This window comes from Bombus impatiens, unplaced genomic scaffold (assembly GCF_000188095.3).
Source record: "Bombus impatiens unplaced genomic scaffold, BIMP_2.2 scf_0693, whole genome shotgun sequence".
Lineage (NCBI taxonomy): Eukaryota > Metazoa > Arthropoda > Insecta > Hymenoptera > Apidae > Bombus > Bombus impatiens.
The window spans coordinates 5,898-29,345 of NT_177112.1; the positions used below are offsets into that span (position 1 = coordinate 5,898).

General features: G+C 37.6%; 1 protein-coding gene and 1 long non-coding RNA gene across 9 annotated transcripts; one reads left to right on the top strand and one right to left on the bottom strand.

Moving 5' to 3' along the window:
- LOC100744030 (ankycorbin) lies at positions 1-23,375 on the bottom strand. 8 transcript variants are annotated; one of them, XR_004462391.1, is made up of 15 exons: positions 17,432-17,826; positions 16,827-17,161; positions 13,161-13,437; positions 11,200-11,448; positions 9,582-10,006; positions 7,798-8,056; positions 4,850-5,895; positions 3,767-4,666; positions 3,327-3,712; positions 2,349-2,684; positions 2,132-2,208; positions 1,684-1,838; positions 1,179-1,249; positions 664-958; positions 1-630 (listed from the first exon to the last, which is right to left on the bottom strand). XR_004462391.1 is itself a non-coding variant. In XM_012390060.3 (15 exons), the coding sequence occupies exons 2-15, from the start codon at positions 17,635-17,637 to the stop codon at positions 791-793; spliced, it is 4,890 nt and encodes a 1,629-aa protein (XP_012245483.1). In that variant the 5' UTR covers positions 17,638-17,764; positions 23,212-23,375; the 3' UTR covers positions 1-790. The 8 variants fall into 8 exon arrangements, 7 of the variants coding, with proteins under 7 accessions (XP_012245483.1, XP_033178756.1, XP_033178754.1 ...); XM_012390060.3 differs by adding an exon at positions 23,212-23,375 and having other exon boundaries at positions 1-958; positions 17,432-17,764; XM_033322865.1 differs by having other exon boundaries at positions 1-958; positions 3,767-4,114; positions 4,190-4,666.
- Positions 6,472-7,222, top strand: LOC117152127. Its single transcript, XR_004462393.1, has 2 exons — positions 6,472-6,724; positions 6,884-7,222. It is a non-coding gene; the product is annotated as an uncharacterized LOC117152127 (long non-coding RNA).
- Positions 23,376-23,448: the final 73 nt, after the last annotated feature.

The following is a 23,448-nucleotide window of genomic DNA, read 5'->3' on the forward strand; positions in this document are numbered from 1 at the left end:
AGTTATGCGGTTTGTGATTCTTTTTTATTTTACACAGAATTACAAGTTAGCGGATTCCTTTACACAAATATACAGAACCTGTATGCAACATGGTCCCTGCTTTTGCAGGAACGAAATATCTCTTATTGTACACATAGAATAAATTCGTATTTTCTTGACCATTATTAATGAATACAATTTAATGTAACACTAAGGTAAGATTAAGAGATCTTTTCAATGAACTTGCACTGGGTCAATCTAGCTTATTTTACAAAAGTTCGCATTTGTCTTGTCTAATACAATTGAATATTTATACACAATGTAATTCGCGTGTAACAAAGTTGAGGGTCCATGCATAGAACTTTTTCGATGCAATATATTATACAATCTTACACGTTTATACCGTTGATTATTTTTACAGCAATGTCAATGAAATTTGTACAGAATATATTCTGCTTCATACTCTAAGTATGTACATGAACCGTTTTTCTCTGGCAGTTTTTAAATTTCTTTTTTGTATTGCCACACTCATTACTTCAAAATCGGAGAATCAATGTTTTGCCATGAAGCTACAATTTATACTATCGTAGAAAATCTAATGTGAAACATCGCATAGTATGAAGTTAAAATTATTATGAAAGTTGCATAGTACGAAGTTAAAATTATTATGAAAGTTGCATAGTATGAAGATTGGTAGAATAGAAGATTGTGTAAAAAAGTATGGGAAACGTTTTTGATATTGCTTCGAATAGAAAAAACGTAGTCAAAATCACCACAGTGGGAAGATACGATAAATGCAGTTGAAGACTTCCTAAACACTTTTGGCATTCCTTTGGATACCGATCGATGATTTCGGCTTCTCGATTTCTTGTTGTGCTTCCCCTCTTACAGTAAACGTTACGTAATATTTTTTCGAACGATCCAGTCTTTCAGCTGGAAGAGCTATTATTTGCTTCTCTTCTCCATGTGTTACTTCCACCTGCAACAAAGATAGAATTTTTTGTATAGTTTCACAACGTAATTTTTAAAGAAACACGCGCATTACTCATATTATTTTTGTTCAAATAAGTAAGCACATAAGGATTTCATTTGACACGAATTAACTTGATTTGAATCAAGTATTTAATTACTTAGTATTTAATTATCGCACTAATGCAACTCTTGCATAATTATTTTCAGTTTAAATGACTAGATTTTACCCTCATTTGCCCCTTTCCACGGCTCTCTATCTTCGGAAGAAGATCCGCTTGTTCTTGGCCGCCTCCACCTACTGCAATTATAATCTACAATCACAATAGGGAAACTGATTCCTTTTGAAAGTCATTTGGATTGGATTCTCGTATTCAGCATACCATTTCGGAATTATTAATCATAAAAATAGTAACGTTCCTTTAAACTTTTCGCGATTATGTATATGTGTCTCATGGATATTTTTTCAAAAAAACGTTGCGAAACTTTTGTGTATAAAAATTTCTTATGAAAAAATTTTCTATTATTTCCCAACTTATTAATTAATTAGAACGTTAATGGTGGAAGGTTGAGAAATATTATTGAAATGTTATCATATCAAACGTTGATAATTAAAAGAAATTAAAGAATACAATTAACATTGTATAAATTTTCTTATTCGACTATTTCACGTATAAACGTCTGAAATGGAATCCTGAAACCTATCAACTATGACAATGCACGGAAATAACGTACGATATGTGTACGCTGGGAAAGAAGTGTAAGCACTAGTGGCGTGATGACAGCGGTGAGTTTTTTGGATGCACTGCTTCGCTTCCATACAGAAGTCTGGAGTTGCTGGTCTTTTTTGAATCTTCCTGAGCTGATCGTACAGGAAGGCCTCGAAGTGTCTAGTAAGAAACATTAATTACATTTTCATTCACAATACTATAAAAATATACGCTAAGTCAATTAAGGAATCATTATGAATGGTTTTATAGCATCAGTAAAGTAAACAGCAGCAAACGAGTCCTATATATAGACTCGATAGACCGTCATGTTATTCATATGATACTTTTAAAAAGATGGATTCTAAGACAGTCGTTACAAAAAATGCACAGACACATAAAAATCAAAGTGACACAAAAAACGATCTTCTAATTGTTTTAAACAGCGTATTTTTTTATATTTAGAAAACAATAACCTGAACGTTAAGGGTTGATCGTATTTTGCCACACCAAGGGTGGGTCCAGACATCCCAGCTTTATGGAAAGCATCCACCTGAAACAAAGAATATAATTCAGTGTGATTTTAGATCCTGATTAAGTATTTTGAATTAAATAAAATCTTAAATTCCAATTAAACAGATCAATGCGTAGATTATGTTGCATTACATAGGGAGAAATAGGCAAGATTATTACTTGTCTCTTAACCAAAACTTGTTCATTCGCTCTGCCATGACGTATCTGTAGTCTCTTCAGTTCCATCAGTTGGAAGAATATCTTTCTTTCCAAGTGATATCGTCGTAAACTGATTTGGACATCTCTTATTATGGTGTCTTTGTTAAGGGATTGTTGCTTATCGGTGTTTGGACAACATTTCATGATTCTTCTTCTCGGTATCCGTGATACCCTAGGACTGGGTTCTATGCCACTATCCCTGCCGCCGCTGTCACGGCGTTGTTTCCCTTGCAGTCGACTGACTCTACTTTCCTGAGGACTTTGAACTCGTGTCAAACGAGTTCGAGTACCGGATTGCATCTTTGTGAAATGAAGAGAAAAAATAATTGGTTACGAGAAGACAATCTTCTGGTTGCAATGTTATTTACACAATATGTATTACAATACTATTGTTGATGTGTTGTTTGATATAGTGAATCCAATATTACGAATTAATGTGAATCTATTTCGTACTAAAATATGACATTAAATAATGAAATGTTCTCGATGGTAAATTTGAAAAAGATGGTCAAGGCAATCTTGTACATCTATGTGCCTTTTCATTTTCACAAGTTTCTACCACTGATCGATACGAATAAATACGAATGGTACTCGCATGTTGTTATTGACATTATAAACATTTAATTTTCAAATTCACGCACAAGAAGCTTATTTTATCTTTTAAACCGATTATACATATTTATACATATACAAAAATTATATTTCATATTTTTATATTGGGTGTATAGTAAATGTTACATCGAATTGCATCATATTGATTTAAGGGATGAAATAAACTTGCAAAAATTGAAATACGGTAAATAATGAAATTTTCCCCATTAAATATGTCACAAAGTATATTGTAGGGAAAGACGTAAGATCCACCGGGTTATCGCCAATCTCACAAACGATGAGGAAAGACTAAATACCATCTAAATTTTTCTACCATCAGAATTAGCCTACTTGGGATAACGAGTCGGTCGCCGAAGTCCTGCAAACATCATGTCCAGCTCGAGACATTTCTTCCTCGCTCGTGCTTGGCAATACCCTGATGACACCCATCTCATTATCATCCTCGGCTTCCGTCTCGTGTTCTCCGTCCTCCCCGATAGCGTCTCTGATCTCCTTGTCAATCTCCTCGTCCTCTTCGTCCCATTCTGGACTCTCAATCACCGCCACTATAGCGCTCCTATCTGGAGAACGTTCTTCTGAACTTTCGAACAAACATTTTCTTACCGACGATCGTCCAGTTTGTCTAATTTTTCCCGTTGACGGTCTCGAGCGTCTGGTTTGCGCCGATTTCGGAGAACTCGAGGAACTTTCGTCAATATATCGAAAGGTCTCTACTAAAAGCACGGCAAACGGTATAAAGACACTCATGGAGTGGTTTCAGTACTCACCTGTCCCCAGTGCGTCTTCCATAGGATGTGTCTTCACTTTTTTAGCTTCGTCTTCATCCTTGTGATCTTCTAAATCGGACTTTGCAGGAGACGAGTCTTGAGCAACTTCCTCCTCGTCGTAAATCTTTCGTTTCGTGGCAGTTGGTGTATCTGCGCTTAACGATTTGTCTTCCATTAACGTAGAGTCTTTGGAGGATGAGAAATCGACAGATTTTCTATGAGCAGTTTGTTCCTTCTCATCCGGTGACTCCTTGCTCGAGCTTTTTGTTAAGACGGTCGATGTGGCCTCTTTCGTTTGTACCCCGTCAACAGCAATTTCATCCTCCTTCTGCACTTCTGACGTCTTCTCTGCAACTACTTTGCTCGTTTTTTCCCTGGACAATTTCATGGAAACGTTTTTCGTGGAAGATTCGCGCTTCTTACCAAATTCTTTCCTTTTTTGAGTCCCGCCACTCTTTTTGGGACTCTCATCCGACTTCGAAGACGAGGACTTTGATCTTCTTTCATCGAAAGACGCCTTTCTCTTTACGGTTGCAGATTTAACTTTTGATTTACTTTTCGTTTCTTCCGACGCCGACTTTTTCTCTTCTCCTTCTGACGGTGAAACGCCGGCTGTCCTTGGTGTAGTGTCCTCTTTCTCTAAACCTATTTGACTTTCCGGACTTCCAGATTTGGTCGCTTTCTCCGAATCTTCGTGGTCCTTCACTAAGATCGACTCAGACACGTCCGTTTTCTCACTACGCGTCTCTTTATCGAGATTCTCGTCGGGTTTTGTTCCAGATGACGCTTCGTCTGATCTGGAAACGAGATCGTCTTCCTGTCGGCTCTGGTGTCGTTGATACTCTTCAGAATCCAACGTGGGACTTTCCGACTCAATCGGCTCGCGTGCATCTAACCTGCCTGGAAAGAGGACTCTACAGAAAATTGGCAGAAACTTTATTTAAATAAAATCTACAGGAAATTAACAAAAATGTTTCTTTAACAGTAAGTTACAGTTCCAATATATTACGCATAAAAATAAATTCAGTAACAATGATATTGACATACTTACAATCCAGCTGTTATTCCGGATTAAAGTCTTACCTTTCTCGCTTTCATCTTTCCTCCGATCTTTTTTCTTTGCCTCATCACTAAACGAGGTCTCGATTTGATCATCCTGATCTTTTCTCGTGTGGTCCACGGCTTTCGTGTCTTCTTTCTCTCGGTCTGATTTTACATCTTCTTTTTCTTGGTCCCGTTTAGAATCTTCCTTCTCTCGACTCTGCTTCGAGCCTTCTTCTTGTTCAATTTTCTCTTGTGCAACCTGCTGTCTCATTTCTTCCACATCTTTCTTCAAACTGGCAGCTTTCTGCACAAGATCGGTACGCGATGCGTCACTCTGCTCTAAAATATCGTCCGCTTTGCCTGAACTAACGTCTCCCGCTATTTCTTGCATCTCGATCACTTCCGTTCTTAATCTGTCGTCGAAGGTGACTTCCTTCGAAGCTTCCGCTACGGATTTTGGCGTATCTGGACCTTGATCTTTATGGACCATCGCTGTCACAACGACGCGTTCCACCGTTTCTTGGCTGGTGCTGTCGGTCACGTCCCTACGATATCGACTTTCAACGATGTTCCCTTCGTTTTGCTTTTCCTCGTCTATCGATGTTCTAGGTGTTTGTTCGCTGTGAAGCGTTGATTCTGTTGGCCCTTGTTCTTTGTCCAGCGAATGCATTCGATCGGTTGCACTCTCGCCATTGTCCGATGTTTTCGATCTGCTGGATTTCAATTTCCTTCTGGTGCTCCTGTGAGTCTTTGTGAATTTCGTTTCTCTTGAACTTTCCCTGGGTGTCTTTGATCTTCTTCCAGACACCACCTTCTCGCATTTCCTCTCCAAAGATTTTCGTACCACCACCACTTCCAGGCTATCGTCGCTCACGCTTTCGTCGTCGTCGCCTCTCTTTGAACCCTCCGTTCCATTAGTTTTGCTCTCGTCTTTTCTCGAATCGAATTTTTGCTTCGACGTGTCTTTAGCGCGTTCGTAGCTGCCTGACTCTGAGGATGATCCGCTTGAGTCGTGTCTGGATTTCGATGATCGTTTTTTACTTCTTTCCCTTCTCAATTTTCGATCCGTATCATTTTCTTCGTACCTGCAATATGTTGTCGTGATTATTTATTTAAAAGTGTACTTTGGAACAAATAATAGATTCGTTACTATTCATATTTAAAGTTATGAATAAATTGAAATCTCATCTCTGCAGAATGATTTGACATTTTATTATTATTTTAAGTTCTCCGAATAATTGGTAGTTTCCGATTATGATAGTAATTAAATAAAAAAGATTATATTCGTGCGATTTGAAAGTATAATTTGTGAATGTTTCAATTTATATTTTAAACATTACGTTTCGATTTCTCAATTTCCATACTTTCGAACTTGCAAATTCTTAACCTGCAAATCATCAGACATTTAGGTTTTTAGGTTTTTGTATTTCCAAAATTCCAATCTCTTATACTTTCAAATTAACGAATATTCGCGTTTACAAATCTGCAAATTTGCAGCATTTAAAAATCGTCGAGTTCTTTTTGTATTTTTTCTACGGTAAATAAAAAAACATAATGCTTAATAAACGTAAATGAGTATAAGAAGAATATAATTATGAGAGATATGACGTTCGAGGAGAGACGTCAGACTTTCGGGATTTCAGTGTTGCCAATATCAAAACATAGCATTGCTCGTTTCATTTGCTTTATGCTGTTTGTCTTCCTACGTTAACGAAGTTTGTTAGTTTTACAAATTGTAAGTGAATCGTGGTAGCGACGTGGCCGGCGGTGCTTTTAACGGAATATTTTGTAGCTTGTAACTCGAGTGTTCAGCATCGGATCAGCAAAGGCTTTTGATCATCGATGCTGCACTGCTACGTGCATCTCCGTCGAAGCGCACGTCGAGCTGTCTGTCTTTTTCCTCTATGTCTCCCTGTAAGATCGTGTTATATTTCAAAGCAAGTCTACTGCACTTTGTATTTGCATTTTCCTTCGCAAGTTGTTCGTCGAGTTCACTTGCACTGTCATAAAACTCAAAAATTTCTAGTTTTTTGAAATGAAGTACGTTAAGATGAATTTACGATTTATTTGCAGGTATAGGTTATTTTCGGTGTAGCACGGAGAAATACGAAAGTGCGGTGTCTCTCCCGGGCACTTGAGATAGGTGCTGCACTTTTAGTCGGTATTCACACGGCGGCCACAACGACACTGCATCAGTGGATGCTAAATGGGCTTAAATGATGCTTTCAATGTTTAAATTACAAAGAACATGCATCATGTACGATATTATGTGTAACGACAGTGGAAGAAAGAAGAGAAGACAACTAAATTGCAACTCGGGCAAATTACAATGAAAGACAATTGCACTGAAAAACAGAAATAATAATTTCATTGTACTTTATAATTCTATAAAATAAAAATACGTTCTGTATACAAATTTCGACTATATTAATGCATAAATTTATAGAGACTTTTATTCTATAAAATTCTATAAAATAAAAATACGTTCTGTATACAAATTTCGACTATATTAATGCATAAATTTATAGAGACTTGTTTCTTGGCACTTACAGTGTTTTCTACAAGCACTTTCCAACTAGCATCAAAGAATCTTGCAGTGAAGAATATAACGAGTGAATGTAACAAGTGTAAATTTTGAGTAGTACATATTAGGCATTGGAAAAATATAAATATGCGTATGTATGCATTAGGTTGTCCAAAAAGTTTCTTTCATTTTATAAAGAAATAATAGACGCACAACATTTTTCGTTTTATATTATTTTATTGAATCATTGTTCTGTTGGAACAAAATGGATCATACATAATTCAATAAAAGAATATAAAACAAAAATCTTGCGCATTTATTATTTTCTTATAAAACGAAAGAAACTTTTGGGGCAGCCTAATACATCTACTGTACTTCAGTTTCCGCAACTACGCGGTCAGTCTGTGTCCCTAACCGACGTGTTATTCGAGGAAACACCGTATGTAATTTAAAGATATCTTACCGTGCTGATTCGCTACGAGCTCTCCTTTGATGATCTTTTTTCGAGGATGACTTCGATAATCTAACCTCTTCCTCGCTGAAGCTCCGGCTATCCTGGCGCGCCAACTTTCTTAAATTTCCTCTTCGTCGCGTTCTCTTCTTAATCCATTGCTCCTCGTAGTATAATTCCGGAAGTTTGCAACTACGATCTTGTCTACGGGGACTGCTTTCCGTATCGGTGCTGCTATCCAGATGCCTCATTCGCAATTTCGTTGAGAATACTGAAATCGATTCGATAAAAATGAAAAATCCAAAAAATCTGAATCAAACTATTATGGAAATTGCTTCGAAGGGAAATTGGTAAAATTTGCAGCATTTACGAACGAAAATTTTGTTGTAATACGAAATCGATTATTTGGTAAAATGAACGTACTTGTATTGGTTCTTAAACATGCAAGTAAGTCGGATATTGTCATCAATATCATCATCACCAATATCATTCCTTGAGAAACATTGAACAATTTATTCACAGTTCTACGACAAGTTCCTGAACATTTAATTACGATTTTCTGATAAATCTTATATAATCTAATCATGATCTCCTTTGACAAGTCTCGAACAATTTATTTTCAATTATTACAACCGCCACTATCACCACAATTACTAATCGCAATTAGTATTATCACAACAATAATGCTTTCCACCCTTTCACTATTATCGAATAACTTTTCAATGATTCACACGTGAACGTTCTAGGATTCTCAGACGACTGAAAGAATTGTAAGATAACTTTCTTGATTCTCAGTCATACTACACTACCACAGTCTTGCAGCTTTCACCACTAAGAACACTCATTTCTGCCATGTATAACCAAACCTCTTGTCAGAAATCAAATAAATATTTTAACGTAAGCGATATTTTTATATAAACATTCAATCTCTTTGCACATTGTCCTATTCGTATCTCACCGACGTATCACTTCCTTTGTCAAATCACAGCCGCATTTAGCACGTATCACACGTAGCAATCAACAAAAGACTTGGTTACATCGTACGTCTTATGAAAACGACATTTCTGTTAGAATGAAATGCAAAATTTTACTACAGAGTTGTTACTTTTTATGTCGTTTCTACGTTAGGGTAGAGACAGCTGTTGTACATGTATATGAATATATTATAAGTAATGTAAAATGAAAAGAGAATATTATCGCATGCAATGACAGACGAAACTCTTTGAGATAAGGAGATCCACGTGGGGGTCACTCGATAACATCATCGATAGGATGCGAATGTATAGGATGGCTCACTTAAGCTAAACGATAGGTTAGAAATAGAGATATTCATTGAGATATAAAAGCTTCAACAGCGTGTGAGAAGGTCCCTAACCTCGCAAAAGGATACGATAAAATAATTGTATATAATACGTACTAATAAGCTTGCCATAAATGTGCATAAAGCTTGTACCATAAACAGGAAGTGATACATCAGATTTGATTACGGTATAGTACGACAAATATGCAAATTACCACTATCTCGTACCGGTATCTTAATGGAGATTGTCATTCGCGTGCTATTAATCCTCATTGTTACAACGAATTATCAAATGTCCCTAGGAATAAAGTTATGAAGAAAAAGTGGCGTTTTATAAGAAAAATTTTAACGCCAAAAAGTCTGATATTGCGTCTTTGAAGCTCATAACATAGAACATAAAATTTTTCTACGCATAATACACGTTATAAGACTTTTTTTATACTTAATACACTTTAAAGACATTTTTGTAAATAAATACGTATATACCTGACCTGACCTTTATTCGGCACAGTTTTCTGCATCCTCAATTTCTGTGCCGTAGTACCACCGTGCATTTGGATCAATTTCGCACAATCCCTGTGTCCCCTGTAAAGCGCCGCGTCCAGAGCTGTCATCAGATTGCCTTTGCTAGTTCGGAGAACAGCATTGATCCTCGCGCCATTGTCCAGAAGAACCTTGCACACATCCAAATGTCCGTGAAGTGCAGCCACGTGCAAAGGTGTCTTGCCATCTTGCGTGGCAACGTCCAAAGTGCTTGGCCGTTTTTTCGCCAACCATTTGATTAATTCGATCCTACCGGAAGCAACAGCTTCATGGGCGACACCGGTTCCTCGTACACTTCTCGCGTAAAGAGAACCACCGTGCTGGGCAAGAATCTTCAAGGTTTCCAGTTGTCCTTTCGCTGCCGCACAAAGTGCTGGTCTAAAATATTTCAGATTTTTTTTTAGCTTTGAGCTTTCTTTGTAGTTTCGTCTAAGTTGGATATTTTTCATACTCTCGTTTGATTTAGCTTTTCTCTTATATTTCCTGGAAGCCAGATATTACATATTTTAGCTCACTTCCATTTATACATTCATTTTAACTTTATACATGCTCGAGTCACATTCCTTAGTTTTCATATCTAAAGGCAACGTCTATGTATGTGAGTACATTGTATCAGAAACGTGTATCATTATTGATAATGACAGTCTCTCTATATGTAGTATCTATAGACTATCTGGTATTGTCTATTATTATGTATGTACGTATGTGTATATGCAAGATAATAGTGTCAATGCACCCTATGACCTATGAATTTTAATACTATAATACTGACAGGACAAAATTAATGTTGACATAGATGCAGTATAGTCGGTAGAAGAAATACAGTAAGGTCATAAAACTGGTTAGGGGTAGATTATTGGTAAAGTATAGGTAGGCCGTAAAGAAAATAATTATAAATTGAGGCATTTTGAGAGACATAGGGACCTAGTTCAAGACGCTGTACGTATGATGTGAATCATCAAATGGTATAGTTGAAAAATTGACCTGTTTTTTAAAGTTACAGGAAAATAAAAATTATCTAAATTACAATATAAATATAAATTTTCTTATTATTTTATTTAGATATATAGAAATATAAGAGTTCGTTGAGATCTAAATTTAATCAGAAGATAATTTTAATAACAACACTTCCTAAAAAATTTCAAGTGTACTGGAAACTTACTGAGTTATGAATGCACTCAGTTTAATAAACCCTGTCTTGAGAAAGACGTTCTAATTTATGACCTCACTGTTTTGAGACCACTGATTAACCGCGTATTCGACTACTACCAAAGACTCTCGAAATAAAAATCTAAACTTCTATCACTTTTGTCGTACATCAAGATGTTGAAATGCACCAACAAATCTTTTGTTTATGAAGCTTTTACCATAGAAAGCTAGAACGAGTATTCTCTGAGAACTATGCACATCCAATCTACTTAATAGATTAGTGAAAAATAAATTTCCTGTTTTAATTGACAGTCTCGTTAATATCAATACAATTTGTTTTTTATTTTAACCGACAAAATTGTATCATAAAATTGAAGTCTGTGCTTCAATGAACATTCGTTCCAGTTTTCTACAGTACTTACGTTCTACCCTTTCGATCCTGCCGATTCGGATCGGCTCCTAACTTTAGAATTAAGGCTGTGGCATCAGCGTGACCAAGAGTGGCAGCATAATGTAGGGCTGAACATCCATTATCGTCTACGTGATCAGGGTGAGCACCGCAGAGATTCACTAAGGCCTCGACGCACCTAGCGTGACCTCTGGAAGCAGCGCAATGAAGTGCTGTCAGGCCATCCTTGTCTGCAGCTCCTGCGGCAGCTGAGCCACCGGCTCTATATTTTAATTATTGCTTTTAGAATCATTCGTCTTCTTTCTTCGTTGAACATATATCGAAAAACTACTTCCTACCCGATTTTGATGATTTGTATACTGACTTGGGAAAAGATGGAAGGCATCTCAACTCGATGGATATATTTTCTTCTTTCCTTTTTTGGGTTCGCCGATGTATTCGAAATCGCTTGACCAATCGGGATGATTCGTTTTGCCTCGTAAGGTATATCCTCCCGCTGATCTCGGTAATAAGCTTTTCCGGATTTATTTATTGCAAACTATTTTCCTTCCGAACAATCTAATTTTTGTTCTCCTATTTTAACAATTTTTATCAACTTTTACCTGTACAGAGAACCGTCGGTCAGGCTTAGTTTTCGAGATGTTCGTAAATGCTGTCGGTAGGTACCATTACAGTGAATTCTGCTTTTAATTGTACATCCGTGGCAGCGTATGCGCGACAGTATTGCTTCACGGCGCGGCGGCTAAATAAAATGACGTCTAACCTTAATGGAATGATTGTCTGAGAAAAGGATGTACGTTACATTTCATAAAATTTACAGGGAACGTAAAAACAATTCATTGTTCACTGTAGTAATAAAAGAAGCAGCTGGTGTAACATACAGCATTCTTCCACTTTGTAAAAGAAGTATTAAATTAATAATGAGAAAGTAATTTATTAATCGAAAACATAACATTGGGTATAAAAGTCATTATTTTTGACATTGGCAAGTAAATTTTTGAAAAGTCATAAAAATAATTCTTTTTTTTAAACGTACTTGGTAATACGCCTTTCTTCCACTTCTTCGCTACTGTTTACTCTCTTTTCAACTATAGCAGCTCCTGACCTCTCGTCATTATTGGGTACTAAGAACGTTGCCAGAGATCTACATCATATTGGGCCTTATTCCACGGAAATGTCTTAGGTTTAGATTAGGTGTCATTTTATCTGACCGCCACTGTGGAACGGCCGGTAAACAATACTAACGCATACCTTGCTACGAACGCACAATTATAGGCAGAATTCTCTATAGTGATACCAACAGTTATTAGCAAATATCTCAAAAATCAAGACCGACTGTGATTTATATATATAGGAAAAAGATATTCAACATGCCGAGGTTAACAACACATTTCAAAATCATCAAAATCGGAGAGGAGATAGTTTCTCTACAGTTCCACCATATAATATGTAAGTAGTTTCAGAATTTCGATACATATTTGTCGTTCATATATACTCGGATCGTTTCTAGATCTCACAATTAATTAATTATATATTACGGTACTTTCAGGATCTTGGTACGTTCACATGCAATTGTAGTTGCATAGTTTCGAGATCTCGATATGTTCGCACGCAATCGGATAGTTTCGAGATCCTGGCGAATTTTGTACTTTCGAGAGCCGGCTCGATCTCGCCCGAGTTTTGCCGACCCGTTCCGAAGCACGAAAGTCTCATGAATTCGAGAATCAATTAAGGTATTTCATACATTTTACGATATAAATATTTAACGTTGCAAAATTCAATTCTAATCCCAGCGACGTCACTTACGAATGTGTTACTAGTTTTAAAAAGAATTATTTTCTCAAATTACCATTGTGTATTGTTAAAATTTAAAGCGTCATTCTTTGCGATAAGCTACCCTAAAATAGGATTGTTTTCGGCGTTAACGTTCAACGACAGTGAAAGACCGCGTATTCGAATGAAATCAAACTTTACCTCGCTAAAGCCAACACAGCTTCCACGCTACCGGCACTTGCCGCCCATAGAATCGGCTGTCTTCCATCTTCGTCTTTCGCATTCACATCGGCACCGAATTCCAGCAGAGTCTGGAGAACTTTTAAACCAACTTTCTTAGGTACAGCAAGTTCCGCAGTCGCAGCTGCACCACAACATTGAGCGGCATAGTGAAGAGGAGATCCTCCGCGAAGATCGGGTGTGGATGGCCGAGCACCCGCCGCTAACACCAAGCGAACACATTCTGCTTCCCCGCACACTGAGCGACAAATAAACATACATTTTTATTTCTTTGTCGAGTTTTCAACTTTGCATGTGTTTATCCCGATATAATTGTTTGCTAACAAGCCAAATTTCTGAAACCTTTTTCAGAAGATATAATTGGGAAGATAGCAATTCAAGGTAATTTAGTTTTTTGAAACAGTTGTAATGTTTCAAGAGATTCATTGCTTACACTTTTTGTCCTGCTTATCGAAGTAACCATTAAATTATCTTTTTATTACTTTCAGTTTCCAATTACTTACAGTATTCTCTAAAGCTACTTATTAAAATGCACATGATGTACTCTATAATGATATTAATAAGAAATAAATAAATAAATATTTTCATGAATATTAAACAATATAATATCTTTCGTACTACAACAATTTAAATAAATTTAAATTTTAAATTTAATATATATATTAACTTCGTAGGCCTTCCGCTTTGCAAATGTCGTAATAAACTACATAAGAGCTTGGATTAAACATTTTGAACGATAGGTCTCTGTTTTTATACTAATAAATTTAAGGTGGTTAGTTATTTTGAATATAAACATATAAATAAATTTACTACGCACATTAAACTAGCAATGAACTTTTTTCGCTACAATAGAAAAATGAAACCATTTGGTAAACATTATGTTGCAAGAATTAAAAACATCATTATTATGCGTTCGCGTGTAATTTTTTATTTCTTGTTTTCTCTAAACAAATTGCCATCCAGTTTCATTTTTTGCCAATGAAACATGCAAATCAGTAATATTAGCAGTTATTATGCAATACATGTCAACTTTATAAATCATATGCAAAGAGATGTTTCATCTGAATTATCATCATCTATGAAGTTGCTAGCAGCAAGCAAACTAATTTTTATGCGAAGTATTTTCTTGAAGCCGTCGCCTTTCTAAGAAAAAAATATCAACAAATAGTGCATATGTAAGTCAAACAAATCACGTAGTATAGACTCAGCATTGGTAAGATAGACTTCCTTCGACCATAGTTCTGCTTGTCTTCGATAATAGGCTCGCAAGATAGCATCATGTCCCGCGTGTCCGTATTCGGAACACTCGAGTAACGTTACAAGCGATAAAGCAGCGACATCGACAAGTAGGTCGGAATATTACTTGGTGAGAAGTTGGCTTTGTTGCGTCCGCGCTTGCAACTCGAGGCGTTCGTGAATTACACAGATGCGACTCGTCGATAGAGAAAACTTTCTTTTTCATACCGTAAATCCGACAGACGAACGTAATACATGGGCAATTGCGGTGTACGGCTATAAATCTCTGGTCATTTGAATACACCAAGGACGACTATGGTCAATCTTTCGGTTTATCTCGGCGTGGGTCTTGCTCGCGTGTTCCTTAGAGAACCGGAATGACGTCACCAGAACTGACCCACTAACCTTACCTGACCAATACTGAACCCTTATTTTATCGGAGATTAGTAGAAAAGATACGCCCTGTAATTCACAGTTTCCGCAAATTCTAAGGAATCGTTACCGAGCTCGTGTGGCCGTTCGCGATTCGACCTTTCATCCGGCAAAATTAAAGCTGGCTCTTTATAAGCCAATTTATGCCCACTTTCCACCGCGGACTTAAACGACGCTTTGGCTAATCTTGATCGCCAGCGTATTCTCTGACCGTAAAATTACCATTCACGCAAGATGTAGTTATTGTAAATTGAATATTACATGCAAGGTGTAACGTCGTCAGCGTTTGGATGAGCAAGAAAAGATTTCATACAGAGTGCGATTGGAAGTATAGAAATGTACAGGTAAGGATCTCTTTTACGCGTGTAAAGATAAACGAAAATTATAGGTTAAAATTTTTCCATTCGAAGGTTAATTTCTCAGGAATGGGTTAGTCTCGACTTTGAAAATTCATTGCATACATATCATCGACTTGCTGGAAGTGAGTGACTCTATTAGGAAAGGATATTACGCGGAGGAAATTCTTTCGGAATACAATTTTTCAGGTGTTATAGAAAATGACTAGTAGCTTGATTATTTAACGATGGACAAATTTTGTTTACAAATTATAGTAGTGGTCTTTGGATTTCTAAGATCTTTCTAAAATATCTATTATATAAATATATGTAAGTTTGTATTGTTTATACTGTTAACGAGAAGGTTAGAACAATCTTTGAATTATGATATTCTTGTTATATATTGTAATTTTGTATAACATAAAAGAATGTTACTCCCATCTTCCTTTTGAATTAATATAAAACATTTGCTTGGAAAAGATGGAACAAATTTTCTTCCTTTATAAATCAGATAGATTAAAACTCGATAGATTAAAACTATGATTAATATACGCTGACTACATTACTAGAGAATCTTTTTAGGAAATACTTGTATCAAATTTTAAATACACCAGCGATATTCCAGGTGATAGGCGGAACACCATGTATAAAATATTGTTATCTACAAAGAAAGTGCCATGTACAATGTGTCTAGATTGTCTCGAACCGCTCAAATATTTGGAAAAATATGAAAGATAGTCCGACAGATATCAGACAAAGATTGCAATGCAGCGAATGATGCGAAAAACACAAATTTGTAGCGTTTTAAAAACCTCCAAACGTGAGCTATAAAGATATGTACTAATGAAAAGTCGCCGTATAGTCAAACACACAAGAGTACATTTTTTTGTACCATTCATATTTCCCAAAATAGTTGAGCGATTCCTGATAAACCGGGCATACTGTATGTACAGATTAAACGTGAAATAAGGAGAAAATAACGAGTAAGATGGAGTGACCGATAAGGTTAGATCGATTGATTCGAAGTATGTACACATCTAAGTGATTTCCAAGAACACACTTAAACTTTTCGGTAAAATACGTAATTCGAGTGTATGGTGTATGTACGTATATGAAATGCATCAAGAGTGCCACGCAATGAAACAATTATGAGCCAATTGCAAATAAGGCTATTTAGAGAGTCCTTGGCCAGAGTTATGCATTACTAATCGTTAGAACGAAATTACGAACAGATCGAAATATACGAAACGCGAATACATGGAAAGGTAGAGGCAATAAATAATAAAAGAAATGCATAAATTGATAAGTAAATGTATATATATATATGTGTATGTGTGTGTACATATCGTGCAGTAGTAGTTACACTCGTATGACGCTAGTGTAATCGCTAGACTGCGGATTTTTATGCGCTTAGGTACGTGAAATGTGAAACGTAAAAATCCATAGAATGCAGATAACGTAAAAAATGTCACAATGACCATTACACTATTCAGTAAGGAAATTAATTCTCTATCTACGTTACGTTCTTTTAATCGTATACAGGAAAACAGGAATCTGCATAAATATCCTCAGTCTAGTGGTCATCGATCGTCATAGCGTTAAGGATTAGTGATCATGAAAATACCAGTGGCCCAATGAAGAACACTGTGTCCCTCCAGATCCCTGGCATTCACGTCGGCGCCGTTTGCCAATAAAACAGCCACTAATTGCGTATCACCTGCGATGACAGCCAAATGAAGCGGCGTATGTCCTTCTGCGTCTGGCGCATTTACCAGTTCCGGTGCCGCCGCCGCGACGGCACCTGCGGTTCCAGCGTCCATGCAATAGTGAAGTGCGTTCCTCAGGGTACGATCTCTGTAGCCAATCGTCTCCTCTTGCTCTCTCAACAGCCTTAAAACCCTGGCTCTGTCGCCCTGTTGGCAAGCGTGCATCAAAGGCGTGGCGCCGATTTGAAGCACTCTGGAAAAGTTGAACGACGCCCTTTACACGTCGAAAGGAAATCTCGCGGAAATAATGTACGAGGGTCGTAGGAGAAAGAAAATATATTCACGGAACTTGTTGGAGAAATTTCATGCAGAACGATCCTTCCTATTTGCCGACGTTTCGCAACCGCGACTTCTTCAAACGTTTTCTAACGATGCTTCAGCTCACGCGTAAGAATCGAGACCCTGCTGCTAAACAGCGCAGCGGTTGAATAAATGCATGCATCGATCGCAGGGGAAAGTGTACCTGTAAGGCCTTTTTTTCTGATGATCCTGATACCGTACGGCGCTGGGCACATCACGCGACCACTGAGTTCCAGGCGTTTTCTGCCTCTGACGATGATTCCTGTATGGTGTCAGCGGGGGCAAGGACACGTCGGCCACACTTTTCTGCTGCTTCGGTTTTGGCTTCTCCTGGACCTTCAACGGGATCGGTGGAGTCTTAGTGTCCATGCCCGTCTCTGCCACCGGTTCACAATTGGTCTGACCTCGCGTGGAAACATCTTCCGCCCTCTCGGCCGATCGAATTCATCGCGCCGAAGAGAATGTCCGGTTCCTCTACCCGTGAACTGGGTCAGCCCTTCGAATAAGATTCCATGTAAACTTTGTCCGCGCCAGCGAATACGAATTTTTAACAGATTCCACGCAATCTTTTTGCGTTATAGTTTCTTTGGTATTTACGCGTATACAGGGTGGTAACTGGTGGTACAAGCGGGAAGGGGGTGATTCTACGCGAAAAAAGAAGTCGAAAATATAGAATACAAATTTTTCGTTCGAGGCTTTGTTTTCGAGAAAATCGACTTTGAATTTTCGCTCGGTACGCGTGCACTCTATCACGTCTCATTATAACGGACCTCACTGTAGATCTTTGTCTCGATGGAAAAATTAAAAAAAAAATTTTGTTCTATATTTTCGACTTCTTTTTTCGCGTAGAATCACCCCCTTTCCGTGTACCACCAGTTACCAGCCACCCTGTATATGAAACGAAAATCGGAGTGTGTACTGTAAGCTGTAAATTTAAGTTGCTTTCTTGTTGCGTGTAGATAGCAGATTATGTTAGGGTTATTTAAAAAAGAAAGATTATTTCAAAGATTCGGAAAATTGTTTTCGAGTCAGGGAAACCTTCTGTTTCATAATAACTCTGATTTATTTGGTTGAAGACAGACGATTAAATTCCATTACAGTGAATTACGAGCTTTGTTTCTCAGGGTTTGTCAGAGGTTTCCTTCTCTGTGTTTTTAATTTGTATTATTATATTATTATATTATAATTTATAATTAAGCAATCAAATTGGACGTCTTGATTGAAGTAACAAGTAAACAAATGGACAATTAAAAGCAACAAATGTAATTGTAAAACCCATTGTTATTAGGTATAAAACAATTGTTGAAATACCATTGCGCTTAAATAATTGCATGATCATAAATAAGTAATAATAGTTAACGCTATAAAATTAACAATAAAGAAGCTACGATAACAACGTCATTAATATTTAATAGTCTTTCATGTCACATAAGTATCCATTATTCGGTTATTATAAACGTGTAATTAATGTACGTTAAGGTATAGTAGCCAACAACGAATAAGAGCTGATCGTGAATGAATGTAAAATGAGGGCATTTCCTCGGCTATCTAATGTCTCTGCCACATTTTTTACAACCTAATTCTAGCACTGTCCGTTGTTAAATATTGTCTGGCTGAAAACGCTTTAATCAGTGCGCGCCGGGAGTAAACACAGCCACTGCGTGACTGACAGCGAACACCTTACAGTTTACAGCAATCGCAACAATAATCGCTACAGAACTACTCACGGACATGCCCGCAGCGTTGCCGCAAATCCACCAAATTTGACAACGCTGCGACGCGACAATGTGAAGATTTCTATGTAGATTTTTCTAATATCCGTAAGTAAGTTTCGTCGACATCGATCGTACGGAAAGATTCCGTCTTCCAAAGTAAAAATAACGAATAGTTTGGATAATGATTAAATTGATTGACACCGAGACCTCGTTCTCATACGAAATAGCCGACACGATCGCAGATCCCATCAGAAGTTTATCACTAAACTCGACCCGAATTTAAAGCTCGGTTACTGACCACGTGGTGGATTGACCAGGTCACTCGCTGCCATAGAAACCTAACGCCACAACACCTATCACTCGTCGAGAGCTATTATGCCGGGTTTCATGGCAAGGTCGACATATCTTCAATTTTCGTTTCTTTCTCCCCTACATCGTTTCCCCCGCCGTGCGATTAAAACGTGCGATAGAACTCGCAAGACATTGAGCGACCGATAAAGCGTCTCGCGCTTGTTTCGTCGAACGACGAATTCAAATGATTGGAGAAGCGAAAAAAAAATATTCGAGTAACTTGATCCTTCTACGTTTCACGGATATTTCAATGTCGCGTAAAGTGGTATAAAAAATGGAGGAGAAAAGGAAACGAAGGGAAGCTTGTTCATTTCACACGCTCCTTTCTTATCGCGAAGCGATCACTTTCCACGCGAGGCTATTATTACAGTCGATATTGAAATTTGAAATTTGTATCGTTTTTCTTAAGCGTTTAACGACGTAAGCGATGCTCGCTTTCTTACGTATTGCGCGAGCCAACAAACTCCGTACGCTCGTTCTATCTCGTTTTAGGCTGCAAGAAGCGCCATAAGAGACGAAGAAGGCTGGCGTAGTCCGAGTATTCGGCGTATAATTTGAAAGACGTATGCGGCCGTGGAAAATAGAGCGATATGAATCGATTGATCTTCAAGGGAAAAGAAGTTTGATAAGAAAACTAAAGACGAGCAGCTGTGCACGCTACTGGCACAGTAGCACTGAACGAAATTGACTCTATCGGACGTGTTGACGAGCGCCCTTGAGTTTCGCCGTGAAACAGGGCAGTCTAATTTGAGTGGACTATGGAAAGTACGAAACCCGATCGAATCTACACTACAACCTTGATTACGATCACAGCGAACCACAAATTACAGCCACACGAACTTTAATGACATTTTACTCAGAAAGAAAGTTTACTCTATGCAGAGCAAGATTAACAGATCTCTCGTGTCGTTGAAAAGCGAGACTTTAACGAAGCACAGAGGATAGATAGGCGTTTCAAATTTCAACTTTGATCGCTGTTGTCAATGAAACCCATTTCTACCAAATTGGATCACTTTGACAGATCCGTCCCGTCACGCTCGAAATGCAGAAAATCGTTTCCTAACCTACACATGCATCATCGAAAATGCAATTTGCTCTGCACCTCGAACAGTGTTACCATCGTTCTTAAACAGCAGCGTCTACGTTCCTAACCTGTTTCCCGTCACGTGTCACGCTATCGTGGAGGTGGAACCAGACTTCCAGTCAGTTTATAATGTGTGTAACGGCATGGCAGAATCGATAGTGGTTTTCAAGTAACGATCTATTTTTCCCTGAAAATCCTACAGAGGAGAAAGATTCGTCCTGGCGAGATTCGTTTTTATCAGCGACGAATCGATCCAATCATTCGACCATCACTTCGCAAGGATACTTCTATTGCTCGGTGCGTTCAAAAAAATGATGTGTTTGGTTGTTCGAAAAGTTTCTTTCGTTTCATAAGATGATAATAGATGAATGACAATTTCTGTTTTATATTATTATATTGAATTGGGTGTGATCCATTTCGTTCTATTTCTATTATTATGTCCTTATTACACTAAAATTATTATTATTTCCTTATAAAACGAAACGAAAAAAACAGGTTAGGTTTCAAACAACCTAATACGTCCAACAGCATGCCGATCGTAAGAACTTGAAATAGTTTTAATTTATATACTATTTTTATTTTACTTCATTTAATAATATTTAAATACTTGAATAATTATCGCCAAGGATTGGCTTCATGTGCCTTTAGACTCTAGACGAGCGGCGAATCGCGATAAAAATCGATTTCAAACTAAGAAGAAAGTACTATCAAATACATAGGAGCGAAGAAAGTATTTCCTTTTAAATTCATTGAATAGTCGTTCGTAGAAGAAAGCTCTTCGTATATTTTTCAAATTAACATGGTCATGTCAGCCTATAGAATATTAATACCTCGTTAACCTAACCTTTAATTACATCGTAACGATGGGATTTTTTAAAAAATTAACCTTGTAAATAAATAACACATTTTATTTTCTATTCTTTACATATCTTCGCACAGTAGAAAAATCTGCTGCTACAAATTCTATTCTTACGTTTACTTTCATCTTACTCGTTATTTATCACCATATGAACTATGCCTAATTATTTTAACAATTATCCTGCCGATTGGTCACTCGTATCGCGAAGATTCAAGATCATAGAAAAGGATCTGTCAGTATCGGCAAACTTGCAAACGCGTGACTTATGAAATTCCGCTAGTAGTGTCAGTTGGATCGCGAGAGAATTCAGAAAATTCGTGATTGGAGAGAAGTCGAGTCGTCGTAAAAGCGTCACGCGTATCGACGGAAGGAAAGCAACTGGGTCTAGCGGGTAATGCAACACCTTGCAAGGAAGAAAGTAAAAGCGGCAAGAAACACGACATCTCTACAACGTTATGAATATAGTGAGCGCCAGCAAGAAAAGTGCATTCTACATTCCAAGAGCGTTTCTGCTGGAGTACTGAATCAGCGTGGTGCTGTGTAACGAAGTGGCGAACGTTTAGTGATATCTATACACACGTACGACGAACCCACGTGCACGTGTTGCCGTAACGCGGCGATGACTGAAAATCGTTATTTCGTTGATTCACCGTGCCGCACGTCGATCGTTATTGCTCCGTTAATAATTCGCGGAGGCCTTCGTTCCTTCGTGATGGCGCGTCGTTAATATTTAATGATAACATCTCCGGTTTCACGTGAGTTTACGTGCGCTGCGCAGTAACGTCGTGAGAACGTTTGATTAATCGCGTTTATTGGTGACCAAACTGATCGTTGGCAATCGTCGATCGACAATAGAACACGAAAACGATCACAGTCGTACGAACAATCATGAGAATCGATCTGAAGTAAGCGGCAAGCCATGATCGAGGTAAGAGGAATTTTTAACTCGAACTCATAGTTTCTAGTTTCTATATTGTTCTCGCTTCAACAAACAGAAAAATAATATTGCTGAAAAGACTTTTGCTCAAACTCGAGATGTTGTTTATTAACGTTAGAAAAATATGATCGGAAAGAAAGAACGAAGCGCAGTTCAGACTTATCCTTCGATTCGTTGCGTGCTTATTTGAGAAAATTAATGAAAGTGAATGTGAGTTGGTAGTATTAGCGTGTTTGAAGTAAATCGAGTAGCTCCTCTTCAGATAAGCCCCGTATCGTAAGCGTACTTCATTGATGAATATGTTATCCGGATCTCGTCTGTGAATAACACGTAGAATAGTTTGTCGTGGAAAATGTGCGAGAAATTATTTTTAACACGTGACAAACAGGACGCTAGTTTGAAGATAAATATAATTGACGAAGCTGACAGATTGCATATTATAATTGTTAATGCGGGAAAATTAAAAATTACGTCGCATGATTTAAACGTGGCGGCATATCAAGATTGTAACGATAGGGATTAATAAATATTTTCATATTAACTTTTTAACATTATATAAATCTTCATTTTATATAAATATTATATACATAGTTTTACAGTGTTATGTTATGAAAAATGTAGATGTGAAATGTATGACTGCGTAAGTATGTAGATATGTGGCCATCTACAACTGCTTGCTGTGCGATACACATGTACACTGTCTGTCGGTGTAACAACAGTCGTCTCGTTGCTCACAAATTCCATTAATTTTACTTCTTCTATAAAGCTTTCGTCTATAAAGTTTTAACGTGTAACTTAAAAAATGATAACGTGCCTGAAAGTATATATACAAATGTATATTTATCATACTATTAAAATTACGTGTTTTACTCCGAACGTGTGCCACCGTGTCCGAGGATTACACGTGCGTTTCATTGCCAGTGATAAGGTTTGAATTCGATAGAGAGTGTCGAAAGAGCGAATAATATGGGATATTGTTGTTTTGCTTAGAACTTACTTTCTGAAAAATTGCGCTCCCAGCTTTTGACTATTTCCCATTGCGAGGTGTAATCTTGAAAAATGTATTTGTCACTGATCGACGCATCATCCACGAGGTTTCAAGAACTCTGAAGCGCACCACACGAGGGTGGGACGCGCACTGACATCCCTTTGATACCGCGGCTAGTTAATGTAAAGGTTGCCTAGTTACCACCGTCTCAGTAACGTATCAACAGAGGCAGAAACACTTATATGT